Source organism: Nelumbo nucifera, chromosome 6, assembly GCF_055504915.1.
Source record: "Nelumbo nucifera cultivar China Antique chromosome 6, China Antique-T2T, whole genome shotgun sequence".
Classification (NCBI taxonomy): Eukaryota; Viridiplantae; Streptophyta; class Magnoliopsida; order Proteales; family Nelumbonaceae; genus Nelumbo; species Nelumbo nucifera.
In genome coordinates this window covers 8176905-8201658 of record NC_142654.1, presented here as the reverse complement: position 1 = coordinate 8201658, position 24754 = coordinate 8176905, and the positions used below count along the sequence as shown (strand labels likewise).

General features: G+C 41.0%; 1 protein-coding gene across 1 annotated transcript; it reads right to left on the bottom strand.

The window, feature by feature from the left end:
* Positions 1–6586: 6586 nt before the first annotated feature.
* Positions 6587–23924, bottom strand: LOC104604567 (hydroxyproline-rich glycoprotein family protein). The gene is made up of 7 exons (XM_010268967.3): positions 23618–23924; positions 23313–23482; positions 16355–16431; positions 15993–16058; positions 7462–7536; positions 7293–7367; positions 6587–7192 (listed from the first exon to the last, which is right to left on the bottom strand). The coding sequence occupies exons 1-7, from the start codon at positions 23767–23769 to the stop codon at positions 6734–6736; spliced, it is 1074 nt and encodes a 357-aa protein (XP_010267269.1). The 5' UTR covers positions 23770–23924; the 3' UTR covers positions 6587–6733.
* Between the last annotated feature and the right edge of the window lie 830 nt (positions 23925–24754).

Here is a 24754-nt window from a genome sequence, read left to right as displayed (position 1 = left end):
GACAAACTCGGATTGGGTCAGGCCGGTTTGGTCAGTTTGACATTTAATGTGAACACCCCTAATGGATAGTTCGCAAAGCAAGAGTGTTTCTTCTGCTTCTAAGTCCCGGATGTCTTTGTTATCAGCCATAGGGGTCCGGAACCGGAATTGGAAGGCTATTCCAATTCCAACTGTTTGGTTGGGCGGAATTGGAATCCCATTCTTGTTCCTACTGGAATGACATTCCCCCATTTGAGGGAATGGCCATTCTTAGCCCCTCCCTTGGGAATAAAATCTCATTCCCATTCCTGTCTGAACTAAACAGACTATGGGAATAGACCATTCTAATTCCAATTCTGAAGGATTTGGATTCCGATTCTGACTGCAAACCAAAGAAAGAAGTGGGCATTGGTACCTCACCTCCACAACGAGCATGGTCATTGTCAAAAATGGAGTTAAGTCCCCTCCTCTTCTGTTAATTTTGAAGTGTAAAAACAAGAGAGAGAGAGAGAGAGAGAGAGAGGTGTGGAAAAACATTTTTGGAATGTCCATGTAAGTGTCTGTTTGGTTTGCAGTTGGAATTGGAGTCAAAATCGGAATGAAAATCTTTCGAAATCAGGATTGGAATGATCTATTCTCATATCTGTTTGGTTGAAACAGGAATGGAAATGATAATTGGAATAAGCAGAAATAGGATTTTATTCCTAAGAGAGGAGTAGGGAATGACCATTCCCTCAAATGGGGGATTGTCATTTCAAGAGAAATAAGAATGGAATTCTGATTCTGCCCAACCAAACAGTTGGAAAAGGAATAGCGCTAGCCCATTCCGATTCTGATTTCAAACCCCTATTCCCTCAAACCAAATGCGGCCTAAGTGGTGATGCACTCTCCATGGTATCCCATATATATCCTATTGATAGAATGTGATACCAAGTCTATAAGTTGGCAGATTCTCAGCCTTTTCAGTCCTTGACATATTTTACAGCTTTTGGTCTTGTCATCGTCTCCTACATTCAATATTATTGTCTCCTAAGCTCGCTGGAGATAGTCCCAAGAAAACTAAACTAGCAAAACCAAGAAGATTGATGTTCTTAGATTTCTGAAGTTGGATTCCGATGGAAACTTGATAATCTACGGCTATGTTAAGGGTTCTAGAACCTCTAGTTAAAGAAATAGTACAAATAAATGTTTTTTTTAGGAAAAAGACCGAATGAGTTTTGTTGAAATTAATTTACATGAAAGTGGCAGATAAAGAAAATTAAATAATACCTGATGGACATTTCTGTCATTTTACTTATCTACTAACGTAGATTAACAGATAGGGACCCATTAAACAGTTTTTGACTGATCAGTGATCAGGAATCCCCACCCACCCACCACCCCACACACACACAAAAAAAAAAAAAAGTTAAACAGTTAAGATGGTAAAGCCACAAAAGTCCAATACTCTGTCAAATTCGCATCAATGGACGTCATCTTGATTCCAGTAAACTATGTTGCCGTTTCATCTAAAAGTCAGATTTTCAGACTTCAAAAGAAGTGCAAAACGCGCAGATGAGGATATTCACCGAAAACAGAATTGCAAAACCCAGATCTAGCTTAAAAAAATTGTTATTTATAGTTACGTGGGCAGCAATAAGACCACTGATGTGAGCCGTGTCACAGAGTAAGAGCGCACCACTCTTGTAATCCTAATCTCTGGGATACACACTTCCACCGCTAATTATCAACTTGGATATTTCTTTTCATTTTTCTAAAGGTTTACCAGAAATGCCGATGTTTTAGCCTTCTGGTTGGAGAAGGGATGGAGACGTTTGACGTGGGTGGTGGCGGGCATGTTCTAAATCTTGACACTACTATCAAAGATGATATTTTGGGTGGTGATGGTGAGAAATTGGATAATCCAATTGGATAGAAAGTATACCAAACCATAGCCATAGCCGAGTTTAGAGGTGTAAAGTGGGCCGTTCGGCACGGCCGCAGGTGCCTCTTGCAAAGTGCGAGCTGTGCCATGCTGGCCCATATGCCATCACGCCCTTTTTGGAGAAAATTTTGGGGATCGGCCCAGCACGGCCCACGGCCCAGGCCCGTGTGGGCTCATGTCGTGCTGCGGGTTGGGCTGGCCCGTGGGCCAAGCTTTGGCCCAAGTTGGGTCATGGACCGGGCCAAAGCTATTTTTGCCTATTTATTTAAAAAAATTGAAAAAAAAACTTGAAATTTTAATTTTATATGAATTTTGATGTATATAATTATTTATATATGCGATAATTAAATAAATTAGTATAAAAAAATTGAAAAAAAATGTTTATTTTATTAATATATTATATAATTATAATTTATATAATATATTATATTATATATATTATATAAATATTATGTATATATATAAATAAAATATATATAGATCGTGCTGGCACGTGGGCCACGGGCGACATCGCCCGCTTGATCGTATCATGTCGTGCCGGCCCATGGACTTCAACCCCAGGCCCAGCATGGCACGGACCATCGTGCCGGGCCTAACACGGCCCATGGGCCATCGTGCCATGCCATGCCGGGCCAGTCCAAAATCGTGCTTATTTACACCTCTAACCGAGTCGTTCCTCATAAGAAAATTACCTGTCTTCAAGTGTCGCCATTGTAACGTCGCGGTTGCCCATGTTAGACTTCCAAACTAATCATTACGCAAGCACACCCAATTGAAGAAATCAATAACCAATTTATAATCGTTCTTGATTTTCATGGGGATCCAGAAGGTGTGATTAGTCCTGAATTTGTAATCTTTACGCAAGCACACCCAATCGAAGAATACAATGAGTTTTTGTTGTTCACTTTGATCCACAGTTGCTAACATTGTTTTCAAAACCGGACCGGATTGGACGGTTGGATTGGAAAAACCAGGAACTAGTCATCTGATTGGTTCTGTTTTCCTCCAAAACCGTTGATTTTAGTCAGCAAATTGCTGAACTGGCCGGTTAATCGTTCGAACGGTTCGAATGGTTTTGACCTTTTCCAATTTTTAAATTTTTTTTGTCAGAACGGGCTGGCCGTTCGGGTCGAACGATCGGACCATTCAAACCGGTAACAGACCCCTGACTGGTTCGGTCACCAGTTCGTTTTTAAAAACCATGGTTGCTAACCCAGAAGATTTTTTACACAGGACTTAAGAGACTGGATTGGAACTCGTTGTGCGAAATTCAAAGGCCGCATGCGAGTTAACAACGTTGTCGTTGCCACCTGCTTTCCAGATAGGGAAGTCGGAGTAGGAATTTGTAGCAACAACTGGTTCAGTCTTAATGTAGAAAATAATGAACAGTGTCTTCTTTTGAAAAATAGTTTGACATTTTTAAAAGTTGTAAGTGGCACATGTCATCATGTGATACAGATAACTGATGGACTGTGAATGGCAGGGACTAATTTGATAATTTCTGGAAGTTCAAGTAGTATGGTACATTTTGAAGTTTGGGGACTGACTTAAGACAATCCCTAAAGTACAGGATACTAATCAGGAATTTTCTCCTTTTTTTTTATTTGATCATTCATGTTCAGTAAATCAATGCATTTGAATGCCTCAATTGCAAAAATATAGCGATTTGTTGTTAGATTTGCGATGTTTAAGGCTTTATTAGTAGATTTATGGATTTTCCCCAAAAATTAGAAAAAATAATTTATTTTATGTGTTAAATGATTTCTTTAATGAATTTAGCAAACCAAATTATCTAAATAACAATTTGTCTAAAGTCATATTTAAAAATGGGTAATTTACATAAACAAAAATGATAAAAAAATAATTATATTAGTATTTAGTGACTACTAATTGAAAATTCTGAATTACATATTATATGTATCTTAAAAATTATAATGGACATTATATACTTTTAAACTAAAATTTCATATTTTTGTAGGTTATTAACTATAATTTAATCCGCAAAAAGTAAATAAAACATATTTATCAGTTGAAGTAATAAAATCTATTAAAAGGGCAGCCCAATGAACGAGGCTCCAGCCAATGTGGGGTCTGGGGAGGGAAAGATGTATACAACCTTACCCGTGCACATAAAAAAGTGTTTCTAAAATTTGAACCCTAAATCACCCAAGTCACAATGGAGCAACCCAACTGTTGCGCCAAGGCCCAAAGTTATTTATAAAGTTGTGTGAGGTTTATAAATCCAAAATTCCTAGTATTGTTAATTGTAATACATTTTTCATGCAAGCTATTAAAATATGTATTTATCATGTATTTATACCATATTTATGGTCAATTCAACCTTAGATCTAGTATTGCTAATGTATTTATATGATTTATGAAAACTTCCTTGATATATCCAAATGTGTTCATACTATTCATATCTTTCCACCATATCCATGTGTATTCAAAGCAAATCATGTTTTATATCCATTTCGAAGCTTACGGTATTTTGAACCTTGCCTCACCTATATTTAATGCATTTTTGTTTTTTTTTTTTGCCATTAACTCTATATGCCATATTTTAAGTGTATAAAAATCACTTAAAAAATTAACCTAGGAATAAAATCATTTTTTCTGTCCAAGTGGTAGGTCAATAGTTCAATTGACTAGGGCCCCGTCTGGCGTGTCTTCCCACACGATCTTTTGGCTGTTTACAAGTCGGGCAGACCGTGCAACAGTCTTTTTTCGTTTGGTTCGTAATAGATCTAGCCGCCAAAAGTCAATGCGTCGAAAAGATGTGAAAAGCCCATTTTTGGTTGATTTTGGGAAGCTTCAAATGGAGTTTTTCACATCTTTCTCGCTTTATTCTCATGTAGAAAGACATGGAAAGATGCACGAAAAGATATGTGATAGCCAAACTAGCTACGGGCTGCTAAGATTTTTATGCAAAAGCTCAATGCATCTTTTGACTATCGGAGGCTCAGAGCTATCAGAAGATCTTCCCAAAAAGACTTGCCAAACGGCCCCTAGGTAAAATGGGTCAACTAACTCAACACACAAGATGTCAGAGTTGAACAATAAAAAGTTAAAAGAAAACAAATAGGAATACAAAAATTATATAAACTCTGTGAAAAAAATTAGACAAATCAATCTATATATTAAATAAAAATAAGTGTAATAAATAAAAATTATTTTTATAAACTATGCACATGTAATACAAAATTTAAATAAGCATATGAAAGTTAACTTGACTCTATTGACCGGGTCAAATGGTTCAGCGATTCAACCAACTAGATAGGCGAGTCATTAACTACACTATCAAATTTTTGCAAACAAGCAACTTGGTGATGGAATGGACCAAAAACCTCGGTTTGTGACAAGTTTATACCTAATAAGCCAATTTGACCATGTGTTAAAAACCATTGATAACAAAAAGGAAATAGACGAAGGGAAATTAGTAATTACATTTTTGACAAACGAGAAGAAGAAAAACCACAAGCATCAAATAAACAGACAAATGCCAACTCTGAATCGTTGGAGGAAGGGCTCGAAACTTTTCTTTGATGACCCAAGTAAGTTTGCCAGTTCAGCTGCGCTATTTACTTCTCTGAATACGTATCTATATTTTATACTAAGATTGTTGAGGTCTTGTATGTCATGGCATCCTTTGATGAAATAAGCGATCCATGCTTCAGCTTCATTGATCGAACAATCACCCATATCTCTACAACTGGTCCAAATGGATTGACCCAAATCATCCCTCATAATGGTACCTATGGCACATTTTCCATTCATCCTGCGAGAGGCATCGAAGTTTATTTTGAATTCTCCATTCTTCGAATTTGGCAGGTCCAATTTTTAATTAAGAGAATGACGATTCAACCCAGGGTTAAAATTTTTAGGCCTAAAGTACAATTAGGATAATGCAGCTCTGAATTGATACCTATTCACGGGCAGGCATTGGTGTATAAAATGAGAGTTTTTGACATTTTAAATGTTTATAGCTCTGCAGTAAAAATCAGAAATCTACATTAGGCCTGTCTGTACTTCTCCGTTTTTTATTTCACCTTCCTTACTGTTTCTTTATTAAGATTCGAACTCTTAAGAAATTCATCAAATTCGGATCTAAGTCATCATTGTCATAAATTAAATAACAAAAAAATATATATAAATATAAAAGGGCAATTCCCAGTTTTTCTATCATGCCTTTTTGGTCTCATAGTAAGGCTAATAAAAAATGTGTAATGGGTGAGAAATAAGAATAATGATGAAAAATGGCTAAAAATGCCAAAAAAAAAAAACAGAAAAGGAAATTGATGTGAAATGATGGAATCAAATGGGTCAATGGTTCAGAAATCTCAATAGGTGCCATGTCAATTGGCTAATTGCCCCAACTCCCATTGAGAAGATTTATTTAAAAGTTTAAAACAATAGTAAGAAGATTTAAAGCTAAATCTTTTACGTTGAAGCAACAAATCCACTACCATACAACGCACGTATGCATTTACTGGTATGACCAAAAACCGAAACATATTTGTACAGTCCATGAGTGCAATACGCATCTCTGTCTTTGCCAATATTATATGTGCAAGTGCAACCGCCATGCAGATCACAAAATGGAAAACGGTGCCACGGGTGCAGTATCGTATATTGTTGATTCATGAGGCTTACCGTATACAAGAAGAAAGTAAACAGACGATGTTTCAGAAGACAAGTTTATTAGTAATAATCAGAACAAAATTCAACATGGATAGATGCCTTAAACTGCTACACTACCGAAGTTCAAGTTGAGAATGGCAAAACCATCATCCTCTCTACCATGTAACAGAACAGAAACCACCATCCTCTCTAAGGCATGGGTGGCCTAGGAACCTGTTGTCCCATGTTTGGAGGTGGGGGGACAGACCGAGCTCCTTGGCCTGGAAGCTGTTGACCCGGAAAACCTTGTGGAGGCATCATCAATGGCCGACCAAGCTGAGCACCTGGGGTGAAGTTCGCCATTGTTCCACTACCAACTGGAGGAGGTGGTGGGACTGGTAGAGTTCCGCCAGGAGGCATGGGCCGTGGGCCATTTGCCGTTGGTGGGGGTGGCGGTGGCGCAGATCCAGGAGGTGGTGGACCTCTTGGAGGATTAGCTATAGAAGCACCAGGAGGAAGTCCTTGTGGCGGTGGTGGTGGCGGAGCTTGGGGTGGTGGAGGCAAGGGCCTTGGTGGGGCACCAGGAGCTGCAGTGCCATTAGAAGCAGGTACAGGTGCAGCTTGAGGCTTATTCGCCTCTGGTGGCTTGACCTTGAAATACAATTGCAACTGCGAAAGTCCCCCATGTTAAAGGTCCACAGGTTGAATGAACATGAAGTTATAAAAAGCATAACACAACGACTAAGTAAACAAAGAAGCTAAGACTAACCGTGAACATTTTTGAATCTGGATCCCAATGTGAAAAGAACTTGGGTGTGGATTTGTCAATCTCCGTACTGGGAACCTAAACAATAAAGCCACAACCAGTGGAGGTTAGTTACAGTACTTGGAACCAAAATTAATTTATAAACATGCATTTTGGCATATGATCCCCATACCTTAAAAGCAATGATTTCATACGGTTCAGCTGCAAACAGGAGATACTGATATCTTTTATCACAAGATTGAACCCTCTGCAAACCAAAAAAAATGAAAATACAAAATAAAAGAAAACTCTTATTATTGTTTAGCCTTCATAGAGATGGTGCAATTGCTGGCTTAGCAAAGGCAATCTGTAAAGACCCACATGGATCAATCAGATGAGTTAAACAAACACTTTAAAATGCAGTGGAGTGAGGTGAGGTGCTACGATCTTCTGATGCTGAGGCATATAGCTTAAGCACCATCAGATCACATTATTTCACAAGTGTTTACAAGGGGTGGCAAAATGGATGGGTTGGGTGCGGATTGAATACCAACACACCCGTTTGCCACCCATACTAGTTGCATCATGTTAATGGGTTGCAACTTGCAACCCACCCTAACCTACGTTGCAACCCACCCTAACCTACCCATGCTGACCCATTTGAATATTTAAAATCATGTAAATCAATCTTTATTGAGGAAAAAACCTTTGGATTTCTCTTATCCACATGTGCTTACCTAATTGGTTCAACTCAAATAGAATAGTTGCACTTCATTTTAGAGAGAGAAAAGAGAAAATGGAGAGAAGCCACACAACCAAGAGGAGAGAGGATGTAAAGAAAAGTAGAGAGATGAGAGAAACAAAATAAGAGAGGAGAAAGAAACATGAAAATCAGATTTCATTAGGAAAAAAAATAGAGAGAGAAATGACATAAAAGAAATAAACCTCATAATAAAGAGAAGGGAGAGTCTAAAGGAGTAGAGAGAAGAGAAACATAAAAATTGAACTTCATTAGGAAAAATTTAGAGAAAGAAGTCACAGAACCAAGAGGTGGGAGAATTTAAAGAAAAGAGTGGAGAGAAACATAAAAAATATAATTTACTAGAAAAATGTTAGAGAGAGAAAGGACGTGTGTTAGTGGTGTTAGTGAAGGGGTATTTCAGTCTTTGTACTTGTTGAGAATGCTGATGTGTACTGTTATGTTAGTTCGAGTGCCTCTTACTTAAAGAAGGGCACTCAAGTCTTTTTCAATAAGTCAATAATATAATAATAGGTCTGGCCGAATCAAGGGATTAACTTTTTTCCCTAATTCGAACCAGCCTTTCTCTCTTTTCTCTCTTCTCTCTTTTCTTCTTTCCTCTCCTACTTCTTGCTGTCTACTTTACTCTACAGTCAACGAACAAGACAGAATTCTATGGCAGGTCAAACTTCAACATGGTATCAGAGCTAGGTTCACCAAATCAGACTTGCTAGAATTCTGCCTTCTGCGCATTCGAATTAGGGTTTCACTTGGGGTTCTCAGTTGTGAGTTGGAGACTGGGAAAAGGGCTGAAAAGGAGTGATCGCCCTCTTCCCTAGGAGGTCTCTATGCCTCCGATTGTGTCGTTGGTGATTGGTTGCTGTGGTTTCTAAGCCCTAGTTAGGGCTGGTACGTGTGGTGCAGTGGTGTCTCAGCCCTTCGTATGGTTGGCCTTCAGGCGATGAGGTAAAGTTTTTTTTATATATTTTTTTTTGTTATGGAATACATGAGAGGTGTAGTACAGTTCGCATGATGGGTTCTCAGATTGCAGTATGCTAGGGTTTATGCTAGGGTTTATTCTGGTTTGTGTGTGATTCGAATGGCAATAGTGTCTACTTAATGGTGAAGCTTCCTATAGTTGTGGATTAATGTTGGTGGTGTTACAAGTGTGGTTTTCAGCTTTTGATATCGCTGAAATCAGTGTGTAGACCTCGGTGAGTAGGGGTTGTGGTGTTGTAGTTTTCAACATTTAATACTGCTGAAATCAGTGTACAGACTTCGGTGAGTAGGGTTTGTGGTGTTGCAGTTCTCAGCTGTTGAAATCAGTGTGCAGATTTCGATGAAGTGTCTGTGTGTAGTGTGCAGTGTGTAGTGCTCCTAATTCAGTGCTCAGAATTAAGGGAGTTCGGCAATGGCAGATAACAGTGATAGTAAACCTAGTGTCATGATATCTACTGACTACCTGAATGTCCAAATGACCTCCATTAAACTGAATGGAGAGAATTATGTCCCTTGGGCCAAGTCTGTAGAGGTGTTTCTGAAGGCGAAGAAGAAAGTGAAGCATATAAGAGAGGAGAAACCCCCCGCTAATTCTCAGGAGTATGAAGACTGGGAACAGGAAGATGCACAGATCATTACATGGTTGTGGAACAGTATGGAACCCAAAATCAGTGTGAACTTCATGTTTCTCGACACAGCCAAAGAGGTGTGGGATCATGCCAAGAAACTGTATTCAGGTCAGGATAATACCACTAGGGTATATCAACTGTATCAGGATTACTTCAATCTGCAACAGGGAAATCAGAGCCTTGAGGAGTACTATGCCAATGTGAGGAATATCCGTAATGAGTTAAATGTCTATCATCCTCTCACTTCAGATGTCAAAGTTCAACAGCAACAGCGAGAGCAGCTTGATGTAACACGGTTTCTGGTGGGGCTGAAGTCTGAGTATGAACCAGTACGAGCCCAGATACTAGGGGGATCTGCTCTTCCATCTTTAGAGGAGGTGTTTGCTCGTCTTCGGAGGGCTTCCATTGGATCTATGGACTCTAATGTCTCCGATAAATCAGCATTTGCAGTGTCAAGAGGCCGAGGTGGCAGAAGTGGGACTCGAGGAACCCAGCCTGGCAGGAGTGGTAGTGGTGGATCTACACACATCCGTGGTGGTGGTCGTACTGGAGGCAGAGATTCAGGGGGAGCTCGTGGTAGAGGACGTGGCTCGGGTCCACGGAAGTGTACTCACTGTGGTTTGGATGGACATACCATTAACTACTGCTATGACTTACATGGTCCTCCCTCGACGTGGGCCAACCATGCCATGACTAGTGACACCAGTTTCAGCCCTACACAGGAGAAACGGTCAGCTGACCCGATGCCTTCTACTCCCTCAGATGGTCCAGGCAAGGAGATGGTGAGTGTTCCTCGTGATGAGTATGAGAGGTTTGTTCAATCCAAGTCGCAGCAGAACACAGCTTCCTTTGCACACTCAGGTATGGCTTGTTTGGCATCCACACCCAACCCCTGGATTATTGACTCTGGAGCCTCCGATCACATGACGGGAACTCCAGGTGTGTTTTCATCTCTCACTCATTGCTCAACATCACAATCTGTTACCCTTGCTAATGGCTCCACGTCATCTATCTGTGGTGTTGGTAATGTTGACCTAGACCCTGTATCCCTATCCTCTGTTTTATATGTACCTAAGCTTCCATTTAATCTTATGTCTGTTAGTAAGCTGACCAAGTCACTTAAGTGCTCCATCACTTTTTACCCTTCTATGTGTGTTTTTTCAGGATCTCAAGACGGGGATGAAGATTGGTGGAGGGCATGAAGCCGGTGGACTGTATTATCTTGATGGTGGTGGACGAACGTCAACGGCTCTTCAGTCATCCATTTCTCCTCTCCAGTGGCACTGTAGATTTGGTCATCCTTCGCTGAAAGTGTTGCAGTCCTTAGTCCCTTCATTGAGTCAACTTTCTGTTTTAGATTGTGAGTCTTGTCAATTTGGGAAACACCATCGTGTTCCCTTTCGTTCTAGGGTCGATAACCGTGTGTCGAGTCTTTTTTCTTTAATTCATTCAGATGTTTGGGGTCCTTATAAAGTGATGTCATATAATGGATACCGATATTTTGTTATTTTTGTTGATGACTGTTCAAGAATGACATGGCTCTATTTAATGAAAGAAAGAAGTGAATTATTTTCCATCTTCCAGAAATTTTATGCTGAGATCCGCAATCAATTTGGTGTTCACATCAAAATTTTCCGTTCTGATAATGGTCGTGAATACTTGTCCTCATCTTTTCGAGAATACTTGGACCACCATGGGATTATACACCAAACTTCATGTACCTATACTCCGCAACAAAATGGGGTTGCTGAGAGAAAGAACCGCCATCTTGTAGAAACGGCACGCTCCCTCATGCACCACATGAATGTTCCCAAAACTTTTTGGAGCGATGCAATGCTCACCTCTTGTTTCTTAATTAATCGGATGCCCACGTCTATCCTTGATGGTCGTTCTCCTTTTAGTGTCTTATTCCCCAACATGTCTCCGTTTCCGCTTTCTCCTCGGGTATTTGGGTGTGTCTGCTTCGTTCATAATCTGAGTCCCGGGACTGACAAGTTAGATGCACGTTCCCTGAAGTGTATCTTCCTTGGTTATTCCCGAACTCAGAAAGGGTACAAGTGTTATCATCCTAGTTCTCGTCGTTCCTTGGTATGTGCTGATGTTACATTCTTTGAGTCTACTCCGTTCTTCGTGGGGTCCGGTGCTGCTGCTTCCCCCACATCACCACCTCCTCTTCCTCTTCCTGTGGCTGATCCACCTCCTTTGGTTCCAGTCATGCCTACGTCCTTGCCTCCGGTGCCACCATTGGTTGACCGTCCACCCATCCGTCACGTGTATACACATCGCCCACGTGTACCGGCTGCAGCTCCTCCAGCTTCATCACCGTCGACAGATCCAGCTCCAGCTTCGACACCAGCCTCCGACCTAGATCTTCCTATTGCCTTACGGAAAGGTAAGCGTACTTGCACCCTTCACCCTATTTCCAATTTTGTTTCACTTACCCACCTCTCCGCTTCCCATCGCCAGTTCATATCTTTGTTATCCTCCGTGGTTGTTCCTAAGGATGTCCAGGAAGCCCTTACCTCTCCAGAGTGGTGCCGTGCTATGGAAGAAGAGCTCTCTGCTTTGCATCATAATCACACTTGGGATCTCACCGCTCTTCCTCCTGGGAAGCAGGCTGTCGGTTGTAAGTGGGTGTATAGTGTTAAGTACTTGCCAGATGGTCGTGTTGAGCGCCTGAAGGCGCGGCTGGTTGCCAAAGGGTACTCCCAAACCTATGGCATTGACTACACGGAGACGTTCTCCCCGGTTGCTAAGATAGGATCAGTTCGTGTCGTCATCTCCCTTGCAGCTATGTCTGGTTGGCCTCTCCATCAGCTCGATATCAAAAATGCCTTTTTGCATGGGGATTTGCTCGAGGAGGTCTACATGGAGCAACCACCTGGGTTTGTTGCTCAGGGGGAGGATGGTAAGGTATGTAGACTTAAGAAGGCTATTTATGGACTTAAACAGTCCCCTCGAGCATGGTTTGGTAGGTTCAGTGAGGTGGTCAAGAAGTTTGGTCTGAAACAGTGCCAAGTTGATCACTCTGTCTTCAGTCTTGACTCTTCGGCAGGTAAAATAATATTGGTGGTGTATGTGGATGATATCGTTGTGACTGGGAATGATAAAATGGGCATTGACAGATTGAAGGCATTCCTACAGGAACACTTTCAGACAAAGGACCTTGGCAAGTTGAAATACTTTTTGGGCATAGAGGTAGCAAGATCTAAGCATGGCATTAATTTGTGCCAGAGGAAATATGTGCTTGATTTACTGGAAGAAACAGGATTGTTGGGTACTAAACCGGCTGAGACACCTATGGAAACAAATACGAGGCTGAGCAGTGATATAGGTGAAGTGTTTGAAGAGCCTGGCAGATACCGACGACTTGTAGGCAAACTAAACTATCTAACCATTACTCGGCCAGATATTTCATTTGCGGTTAGTGTGGTGAGTCAGTTCATGCAGAAACCTTTGGTCCCACATTGGAATGCAGTGCTAAGGATTGTGAGGTATCTGAAAGGAGCTCCTGGTCGTGGTTTGCTGTACAGAAGTGGTGGAAAACTGGTAGTAGAAGGATACACCGATGCTGATTGGGCAGGTTCTATGTCTGATAGACGATCTACCACAGGCTATTGCACCTTTCTGGGGGGTAACCTGGTAACATGGAAAAGTAAGAAGCAAACAGTTGTGGCAAGAAGCAGTGCAGAAGCGGAATATAGGGCCATGGCACATACTGCTTGTGAACTAGTGTGGCTGAGGAACCTTCTACAGGAGATAGGATATGACATCAGTACTCCAATGAAGCTCTACTGTGACAATCAGGCAGCGGTTCATATCTCTTCCAATCCAGTGTTTCATGAAAGAACCAAGCACATCGAAGTTGACTGTCATTTTGTGAGAGAGAAGGTGCTGAATGGGGTGATAGAAACTGCATATGTTAGTACGGGAAACCAGTGGGCAGACTTGTTTACAAAAGGCTTGAGTCGGGGGAGAGTGGACTACATATGTAACAAGCTGGGATTATATGATATATACTCACCAGCTTGAGGGGGAGTGTTAGTGGTGTTAGTGAAGGGGTATTTCAGTCTTTGTACTTGTTGAGAATGCTGATGTGTACTGTTATGTTAGTTCGAGTGCCTCTTACTTAAAGAAGGGCACTCAAGTCTTTTTCAATAAGTCAATAATATAATAATAGGTCTGGCCGAATCAAGGGATTAACTTTTTTCCCTAATTCGAACCAGCCTTTCTCTCTTTTCTCTCTTCTCTCTTTTCTTCTTTCCTCTCCTACTTCTTGCTGTCTACTTTACTCTACAGTCAACGAACAAGACAGAATTCTATGGCAGGTCAAACTTCAACAACGTGAAAGAGAGAAGCCACATAACCAAGAGGAGAGAGAAACAATATAAGAGACATGAGAGAAAATGAAATTTAAATTTCATTAAGAAAAAAAATAGAGAGAGAAAGGTCAAAAAAGAGAGAAGCCAGGTATCCAAGAGGAGATATAATCTAGAGGATAGAAAGAGTAGAGAGAAACATAGAGAAAGGAGATAATGGAGAGAGAAGCCACATAATCAATGAAGTCCAATTTTTATGTTTCTCTCTCCTAGATATGTGGCTTCTCTCTCTTTCATGTCCATTCTCTTTAACTATTTTCCAATGAAGTCCAAGCTTTGTGTTTCAATATCCTCACCCTTATCTTGTTCCTCCCTCCTCTCACTACTCTCTCTCCTCTTGGTTATGCGGGTTTTCTCTCTTATCTCTCATTTTTCTAACTTTTTTTCTAATGAAGTTCAATATTTATTTCTCTCTCCTCTCATTCTCTCCACTTGGTTGTATGGATTCTCTCTCTCTTTACGTCCTTTCTCTTTCTAATGTTTCATAATGGAATTCAATTTTATGTTTCTCTTGTCTTTTATGTTGTTTCTCTCTCCTCTCTTTCCTTTAAATTCTCTCTCTTGGTTACGTGGCTTCTCTCTCCTTTATCACCTTTCTCTCGCTACTTTTTACTTATGAAGTCCAATTTTTATGTTTCTCTCGCCACTTTTATCTTGTTTCTCTCTCCTCCCTCCTGGTTATGTGGATTCACTCTTTTGCCATTTCTCTCCAATATTTTGTACTGAAGTCCAATTTTTATATTTCTCCACCTCTTTCCTTTAAACTCGCTCTCCTCTTGGTTATGTGGCTTCTCCTCTTGTTTTTCTAACTTTTTTTCTAATGAAGTCCAAATCTTTATATTTCTCTCTCCTACTGTCTATATTTTAGATTCTCTCTCCTCTTGGTTGTGTGATTTCTCTCTCATTATTCCAATTTCTTTCTCCGCTTTTTTGCTAAAAAACCTCCCCTAAGTTTCTGACCATTGCTGAAACCTCCCCTGAAGTTTGATAATTGCATTCACCTCCCCTGAACTTTCCGACATAGTTGCAACTTGCAAGTAGATCCCTTGGTTAAAATCCTCTAACAAGAGGCCTGAAAATGTCCAAAACACCCATGCAGTTACTATTAAGGTGGTTTCTACAGAAACACAATACAAATTTTATGAACAAAAAAGGAGAGTTCAAAGTTGCAGCTTTACCTTTGAGCGATAGATATGACTGGAAATTTTTGGAAAATAAATCTATTTTGGAAAAGAGATTGGAAAGGTTTGGGGTAGCAATTGATATGAAGAGAAAATTTGGAAAATAAACATTTTGGTAAAAAGTAACTGCATGGGTATTTTGGACATTTTCATGCCTCTTGTTAGAGGATTCTAGTAGAGGGGGTCCACTTGCAACTGTGCTAGAAAGTTCAGAGGAGGTAATTGCAATTACCAAACTTCATGGGAGGTTTCAGCATTTTACCCTTTTTTTGTGTGCACTCCTCTTGGTTAAGGGAAAGGGAAACCCCTGACCCACCCTAACCCAACCATTTTTACTTGACCCATACTCAACCCAAATCTTAAATGGGTGGGTTGGGTCAGAAATTGCCCCACCCCCTAGTACCATGCAAAAATACTATCATTATATAGGAATAACATATAGATGAATAATTTATCAATATATAGGAATATCAAGTATTAAGAGCTTTCTTAAAAGTCCTAGAGAAAGCTCTTAATGCAAATCAAGAAGCTATAGACAGATCAAGACATGGTGGAATGCATTTTTTTTTTTTTTGAAAAAAATAAAGTTATTCACTATCATTTGGTCGTATGAAATGATTGAAAGTCAGTGTGCAGCCAGAAGCTATAGACAGATCAAGACATGATGCATGTCCACTATGCTTTTAGCATTGACCCTTAAGGTTGAGCCTGAGGGTCATTTTACTTGGCAGTTAAACTTCAGTTTGAAGTAAGCCCCAAAGCATAAGCATCACAAACCTTTTAAACAAACCTTATACCTGCTCAAAGGATGACATGAATCGGTGTCGTGGCTTTGCGTTGTCTTCAATTTCAGGATATTCAATCTGTAATGAAGTGCAATGTCACCATATAAGGTATAGCTAAGCTAACTATAAAGTATAATATAAACAGTGATATGCATATCCTCAACGCTAAACACATCTATGGTATTAAATTAAGAGCAATGCTAGATCAAAGCTCAAGGTAAACTGTAAATCACAAAAGAGTAAATACTAATGAGCTTCAAATCCCATGTGTTGACAAAAAATGCCCCTTTTTAGCATTAGCCCCATATATGATTGAGGGACTGGCATTGCTCTTAAGAAATATACAATTGAAACAACTAAAGACAGATGGGAACCTGGAAGAGAAGTGATCTCTGTTTTGTCTCTGGATCAAATTGCTTTGTTACTCTGTAACCAGGCCTACCAATTTTGACTGCAGAAGAGAATAGCAATAAACCTCATAAATACAAAGAAGGAATTAGGAACAATAATCCATTGTTAGTAACTATTTTCAAACCCTAGCACCAAAGACATCAATCCTACTCCCTAAGATAAACTTGAAAAAGCTTCTTTGGATGAACAAAGAAATTCCAAAAAGTTGGGGAGAGAAAGTACAGTATCAAGCGATTATTATGTAATCATGATTAAGGAACCTGTTTAAGGGCTTACAACTACACAAGAGACATAAATAGTATACCATATCAAGGTTATCTGTTCAATGGACTGCAAGAAGCACCTAGATTATTTTAGCTGCTTCTGAATAACTTTGCACAGAAAAACATGAATCATTTTTATTGATAAAAAAACATGAATCATTTACAAATTTAAGATGGGAATGACAAGACTGCTTAAAAGCCACAAACAATCTCCAAATATAACTTCCCCTTTCTACCATTGCAAATGTCTGTCCAACACTTCAGGCAATAAAATGAAAAGCATAGAGATTCAAATATCCTCAAACACAAAAAATCTAAGCAAATACATCTACTTCAACTCCTATCACTTGAAACCACTTTTAAGTGGTCATGGCACTTCCCCCTGGAGAATGACAAATTGTGGCATAAAGTGATTTCAAGTGTTCGTGGGCTCTATAGGAACGGATGGGATGCCAGTATTCTGCAAAGGGCTGATCAAGCTGCTTCGTGGAAAGCAATGCATGGTATTCTTCCTCAATTCCTTGAGCATATCAGGTATGATTTGGCTTCTGGTAAAAGGATTATATTCTGAGAAGATGTGGGTTGGGGATCTCCCCTTGAAAGATGTGTGTTTCCTTCTCTGTATGCTCTCTTAAGCCTTGGAGACCTGTGTATGATTTCCTTGGGTTTCCCTCCTCCTCTGGGGAGGGATGGAATTTGGGGTTTGTGAGAAACCTTAGAGAGTCTAAAATCTCATCAATGTCTAACCTATTGAATATTTTGGATGACCTGGTTTTGATGATTTAGTGGATGATAAGCAGGTTTGGTCTCTCAGTCCCTCTGGGTCGTTTACCTATAAATCTTTTTTCTCTTCCCTCATGGCCAATTCCTCTCCCATTTCCTATTAAATAAGTTTGGTGTACCCCTATCCCCCAAAAGTCAGTGCCTTCTATTGGGAATTTTATCACGGGAGCATCAACATGGGTGATTTGCTGCAAAAGAAAAGGCCAAATTGGTGCTTGTCTCCTAATTGGTGCATCTTGTGTAAGTTGAATGGTGAGAGTGCTTTCCACCTCTTAATCTCCTGTCCCTTTGTTTGTCGTGTTTGGGAATGATTTTGCTCTCTTTTTGGTTGCAGGTGGGTCCCTCCTGTTAGTTTGGAAAGGCTTTTCAGCCCAACCGTTCTGAGATGCACATAGAGAAGAGGTAGAATCTTGTGGAAGTGTGCAAGGGCAGTGGTTGTGTGGACAATATTTCTTTGAGGAAAGAGAAAGAAATAAGGAGGCAATCTTGGAGACTATTACAGTAAAAGTAGCACATTGGGTGAAGACTTCGAAACCATTTTTAGATTTCTCAGTGGAAGACTTTTTCAAAACTATGGTCGATTGCCCTTTCTTCCTCTAGGAAACAAAAGGTCCTGGAGGTTTGGTCTCACTCAAGTGGTGAGTGGATGAAACTTAACTTTGATGGAAGTAATTTTGTCAATTCGAGACCCTTTGGAATTGGAGGAGTGATTAGAGATGGGAGTGGGAACATTTGTTGATTGTTTTTGAGGGCCTATAGAACAGGGTGATTCAATGAGAGCTGAATTAATGGCTGCTATTGTTGGGGTGCAAAAAGCTAAGGAAATGGGATTCACAAGGCTGATTGTAAAAGGGGACTCAAAAATAATCATTGGTTGGTTGAAAAAAAGGAGAAGGGGCATTATGGAAATTTGGAAATGAATTCCGACCATTCAAGTTGTTGCCAAGACAAATGCAAATTCATGTAAGATGGGTTAGGAGGTCCCCCACTAATGGGTTGGCGGATGGATTAGCTAAGCAATGAGTAAATAGAAATCATATGTTTTGGGCTCGATGTTAAAAGGGTGTGATATGTCCCAGAAATTTGACACGCAGTTCACAGACTTACAGTAGTGTTCACACACTCGAACATCAACAAAAGAAACTAGTATTCATTCAGCAGAAAACATTAACAGTTGGTTGGTTCTTCAAGAGACCGCCGACTCTCCCAAACACTCACAATATTCTTTACTCAAAGAAAACATACCACCCCATCCCCCAAAAACTCTTCTTATTCATAACTGACATAGCTATAAATGCCCCAAGACTCTCCTTATTCCCTCCAGCTATAATTGCCCTCATGTGATTAATTGTTCAATTATTCCCCCCCTTAGCTGATTGTTGACCTTTCCTCTTCCTGGCATTAATTGGGGCCTATCATTACCCACCGCCCAAAGTCTAACCTTGTCCTCAAGGTTAAAATGAGGAAACTGGTCTCAAAGTAAGTCAAAAGGCTCCCAAGAATCTTCAAAATCAGGCAGGCCCAGCCAATGAATAAGAACTCCCAAACCAGTAGCTCCAGGCATAGTGGATGGGCGCACACTGCGTACTGATATGTCCCTGCACAGGCCAAGCAGCAGCATCGCCCAATGCACAGATGGTGTGTCTGCTTTGTCACCTCTTGAAGCATGTCTATTTCCTCCAGCTTCGTGTTTCCAACCTTCAGCCTCTCCATGATCATCCACAGCCATCCTGTCCCCTCCCTGCATAGTGTGCACTGCCCACAACTTTCATGCTTATAGAAATAAGAGAGCCTAGCAATTGCATCCACAATATCAGTTGACTTGTCCATCACAATTACAGCAGCTGTCCCTAAACTCGTTTGGACAGCCTTGAGTGCATCATAATCCATCAACACATCATCACATATGTGCTTTGGAATCAGTGGAACAGAAGAACCCCCTGGTATCACTGTAAGCAAATTATCCCATCCACCTCTAACTCCTCCACAGTGCCTCTCTATCAGCTCCTTCAATGGAATACTCATCTCCCCTTCAACTGTACAAGGCTTATTCACGTGGCCTGAGACACAGAATAGCTTTGTCCCAGAAATGTTCTTCCTGTCAAAACTAGCAAACCATTCAGGACCACGCCTTAAAATGGTGGGGGAAACAGCCACAGTTTCAACATTTGTAACAGTTGTTGGACATCCATATAGCCCTGCATTAGCTGGAAAAGGAGGCTTCAACCTTGGTTTTCCTTGTTTTCCTTCAAGGCTTTCCAACAATGTCGTCTCTTCTCCACAAATGTAAGCATCAACCCCATAGTGGATATGAACATCAAAATCATATCCAGGTGGAAAACCCATGTTATGTCCCTCATGTTGTAAGTTACGTATCATAGCATGCAAAGATACCTGAGAAGAACAGAGAGAAGGATCGCCCTGTAATTTCACTCGGACACCTCCCAAATTGAGCTTCATAGACATGTTGCCCCAATTCATCACTGAGTCCCCGAGGGATGCTAACCAAGGAAAACCAAGAATGACATCCGTAGAGCCCAACTTTAAAGGAAAGAAATCAGCAATGACATCCAATTCGGGTAAGTTGAGGCAAACCTGACGGCAGACTCCGGAAGTTCTCACCTCCTCACCATTTCCCATCTGAACTCCAAATTTGTGTGTAGGGGTGCGGGGTAATTTCAATTCTTCCACTAAAGTTTCGGAGATAAAGTTGTGGGATGCACCCGAGTCTACCAATATGACCACCTCACGTGACAAAATGTGTCCACGTACCTTAAGGGAATTTGCCGCACACAACCCAACAAGAGACGAAACACAAAGTGCAGCTGATTCTGGAGCCGGAGCAATTTCGGTGTCCCCGGAAGTGTAGTCCAAATTAGATGCATCAGAAGTAATTTCCTCCACATCATCTTGAACCCATAAAACCTGAAGTGATTTCTGAGCACAACAGTGTCCCGGGCTGTATTTCTCGTCGCAATGGAAGCATAGACCTTTCGCACGTTTCTGCTGCATCTCTTTATCGGTCATCTTTTTGAAAGCAGGGGGTGGGGCCTTAATAATAGGGGCTGATGAAGAAGGAGGGATTGCGGCACGTGCGGGTCAGGTGACAGCAGGAGTAGTCACTTGCGAAACCCGTGAGTTAAAGTGGGTTCCAGAGAGGGACGTTGTGGGCCCACGAGGAAATGAACCTGATTGATAAGCCCATAAGGCCTGATTCTTCTCAATTTTCTGGGCTGCAACCATTTTTCTGATCAGCCCAACGGGTTCCATCTGTCGGAGTTCGGCCTGGATATCTGGGCACAACCCATTAACAAAGGCTGCTTCAAGGACTGATTCTGGCAGGTCACGTAAGGGAGCGGAGAGCACCTCAAATTGGCAACGATATTCCTTAACAGTAGAAGGTTGATGTAATGAGAAGAGCTGCTCCTGTAAATTACCTTCCTGAGTCGATCAAAAACGTTCAAGGAGGAGTTCCTTGAATTCAGCCCAACTCCGAAAAGGTCGTCGACCATCCTCCCAATAATACCACGCCAGTGCATCACCCTCTAAACAGACCACTGCTGCCCTCAAACGTTCCGCTGGAAGCAAGCCATTAATCTCAAAATAGCGCTCCGCGCGAAAAAGCCAGCCGTTTGGATTTTCCCCATCAAAAATAGGCAGCTCCAACTTCCGAGGAAGTGAATCAGAAGTATGTTCCAGGACTGTCATTGAAGGGGACGTTGGGAAAGCTGCACCCTTCCCTTTGTCAGCCGCACGACTTGATGCGGCTACAGGAGGAACATTGTCAGTTGTAGACAAGAGAGATGACAAGGACTATTGCTGCAGCAACAGATCAAAACGCCTTACCAAGTCTTGAACACCTCCTTCCAGGGATGTGATCTTCGACAGTCCAATTGTTATCTCATCACATAAGCCATCCACTTCAGAATGCAAAGAAGTCAAGCGTTCTTCGAAACCCTCCACCTGCGATGCCACTTCCTTAGCTGTCACCATGGCCGAGGAAAGACGTGCTCTGATACCACTGATATGTCCCAGAAATTTGGCACGCAGTTCACAGACTTACAGCAACTAGACCTGTTCATGAGCCGGGCCGGGCTTTGACTCTTTATTAACAGAAAAATGTTAGGCCCGAGCCCGAGCCCGGCCTGACCAACAAGCCTACAACTTGGGCCCGAGCCCGAGCCCGAGCCCGAAGCCCAACCTAAGAAAAGAAATTCAAAATTTTCCCTATTCAAATGGACATTTTCTATTTTAATTTAGATGTTTTTTCCCCTATTTAAATGAACAATGGGCCTACAAGTGAATCAACAACATTCTCAAATCAAAAAATTTATTCAAATGGACATCACATAGGGTTTTTACTTAGGTTTAACTATAGGTCAGGCTGGGTTTACTTAGGTTTAACTATAGGTCGGGCCGGGCCGGGCTCGGGCCGCGCTATTTTGGCAAAGCCCGAGCCCGGCTCAAATCTTATGCGGGCCGGGCTTTTTGGCCCGAGGTTAAGCCCGCAGGCCAAAAAGCATGTTCAAGCCTGTCTGGGGGTCGAGCCGGGCCGAGCTGGCTCGTCGGGCCACCCGGCCCATGAACAGGTCTAACAGCAGCGTTCACACACTCGAACATCAACAAAAGAAACTAGTATTCATTCAGCAGAAAACATTAACAGTTGGTCGGTTCTTCGAGAGACCGTCGGCTCTCCCAAACACTCACAATATTCTTTACTCAAAGAAAACATACCACCCCCATCCCCCAAAGCCCCTTCTTATACTCTACTGATAGCATAACTGACTCCCTCTATAAATGCCCAGCTGGCCTAGTTATAAATGCCCAAAAACTCTTCTTATTCATAACTGACATAGCTATAAATGCCCCAAGACTCTCCTTATTCCCTCCAGCTATAATTGCCCTCATGTGATTAATTGTTCAATTATTTCCCCCCCTTAGCTGATTGTTGACCTTTCCTCTTCCTGGCATTAATTGGGGCCTATCAGGGTGGTGGAACTCTTTGTTGTAAAGGGTGCTATTCCTTACAACTTCTTGTTGTATATTCTCTTCATCTTTGAGTTTTAATAAAATTCCTTGAGTTTCTGATAAAAAAAAAAAAAACAGAGTGAAAAGCCTAAGTGGTAGGACCCTTAACTTTTATCAAGAATAGGTATGCAAGTCTTAATCTAAATCTTGGATGTTTTTAACACCACTAAAGTTTTACCCAATATCACCAAGAAACTCCCACCAAGGCACCAACTCACTGTTCCTCAAGGTGTAAGTATTTCCCACCAGCTATATTTAAAATCTCTTTGATTACCCGATTCTTTTTTTTTTTCTTTCTTATCAATAACTGGAGACTCTATTAATGATCTAAATGCAAACCTCCACTAACAGAGTACCAGGATACGCAACAGGAGGGAAGTAAAAAAACAGCCATGACTGACAAAACAAGACTAAACAATTAAGGGAATTGATTTAAGATTGTAATTCTGTCCCCGTTCCAGTGCCCCAAACGAGGTTTTGGGATTATCCAATACTACCAACCTCAAGCTAAATTTGACTTCTAACCAAGTTTTCACAACAGTTGTTCATTCAAATGAATCAAGCCTCCCTCACTTTTAGAATCATTATGAATAACCTAATTTTAATCTGATTTCTCTAATCACCCCCCAAAAAAATAAAAAACAAAAGAAGATGTACTGTACTCTGTTTTTTTCCTAGATTTACATCGAACAAGAATATATGAATAGACTTTGTTATCTAAACTAAAGAAAAATATCTTATGTATGAGATATATAAATATCTTATATATGAATAGATAAACAAAAGTGGCAACAAAAGAATCATATCTTATGTATGAGAAGTGAAAGGAAGATAAAAAGGTAATGACCTGACTTGCGCAGCGCAACCTTGCGCTTATGGGGCTGAGGCTGAACGGGGGCCTCCTTAGCCTCACGGGCAGCTCTCTTGGCCAAATTGGTCTGGTGGCGCTTCCCCTGTGTATGGGCCAAGTAATTCCCCTCGTTGTTGTGCAGCGTCAGACAAAGCTTACACTCGTAGCTACAAAATGCAAACCAAACCGACAAATAAAGACTCCACGCCACCAAATGAAGAATAAATTCATATACACTACGTGCATTAGGGTTTCGAGAAAGAAACTAAGCAATAAAGAAAGAAAAGATGTTAAGAACCGACCTGCCGAGATGGTTGCGCATGAAGTAGGGGTCCTTAGCGAGATCAATGGTCTCAAGAGCCAGTCTTCTCAACCGCTCCCTCCTGTCGATAGCTTCGTTCTGAGCGGAGGCCGCGCCTCCGCTCCCTGGCTTCGATCCCCAGTCTCTATCCATTCTCCTTCCTCTCCGGCTCTCCCCTTTTCTCTCCCTCGCCCTTTATTAAGGTATACAATCTAGCTAGAGGAGCTACCTATACTCCCATGCAGCGCAGGGCTCAAGTTCAGGTCTGAGGAAAGAGTTCTCAGATCGCTCCCTAGTCCCTACGCATGGGAATTTATATATCCTCAATAAATGGCCGTTTTGCGAACGACAAACCATTTCGTAAGTCGGTTCATTTTAAATATCGGTACGTATTTTTCCTATCGGCCGATACGTATCTGATCATGCTTCCATAGTTCCATTAGTTCCATATTTTCCGTTTCAATCAGCTTTCAGCTTTTGACAGATAGACAATAGTAGAGACAATATTTATATTACTTGGAAAAAATCAAGATATAGCTATTTTCCGATTGTAGCGTAGGTATCGATTCATATTAAACAGATACATCGCAATGTTTATCGTAAAATGGTCCGACGGTCTGTTCCTTTGACCCTCTCAAAGTAAAGTTTTACAAATTCCTTACATTGACTACGCAGCATGTTTATCCTAAAACATCTCTTGTACTTGTATAGAGATGTTCCCAATACATGGTGGGATGTGAATGTGAGGTCAGTGTGAGGAGTGTTTTATGGGAGAATATTCCAATTCAAATTTTACTATATGCAATCCAAATTATCCAATGCCTTTAGTTACATCTTCATCCACATGATCAAATATCAGAAGTATCAAAGTTCCATTTTGCTTCTTACGGAGTGTGCCTGTGCCAACCTCACAGCACTTTTTTTCTTTTTTATTTTTTGAGTAAGACATGTTGTTAGGTCGGTGTAAGGCACACTTTGTGAGGAGCAGAACTGAACTCCAAATGTCAACCTATTTATGCACAGATCGAGGTATGAACTTGTGGCACTCGATAGCCAGATTATTTCATTTAGGTCCTGTTCATTTTTATTTTGGCCATTCAGCCAGGGAAATACTTATCAGTAAGTGTATTTATTTCTC

What these genes read in the sequence shown, in the direction of transcription:
- LOC104604567 (XM_010268967.3), bottom strand. Translation starts at nt 23,769, where the DNA reads ATGGATAGAGACTGGGGATCGAAGCCAGGGAGCGGAGGCGCGGCCTCC. An exon ending in GGTTGCGCTGCGCAAGTCAG is followed by an intron (nt 16,432 to 23,312) that starts GTCATTACCTTT and finishes TCTCTTCTGCAG; the next exon opens with TCAAAATTGGTAGGCCTGGT. An exon ending in CAGATTCAAAAATGTTCACG is followed by an intron (nt 7,193 to 7,292) that starts GTTAGTCTTAGC and finishes GGACTTTCGCAG; the next exon opens with TTGCAATTGTATTTCAAGGT.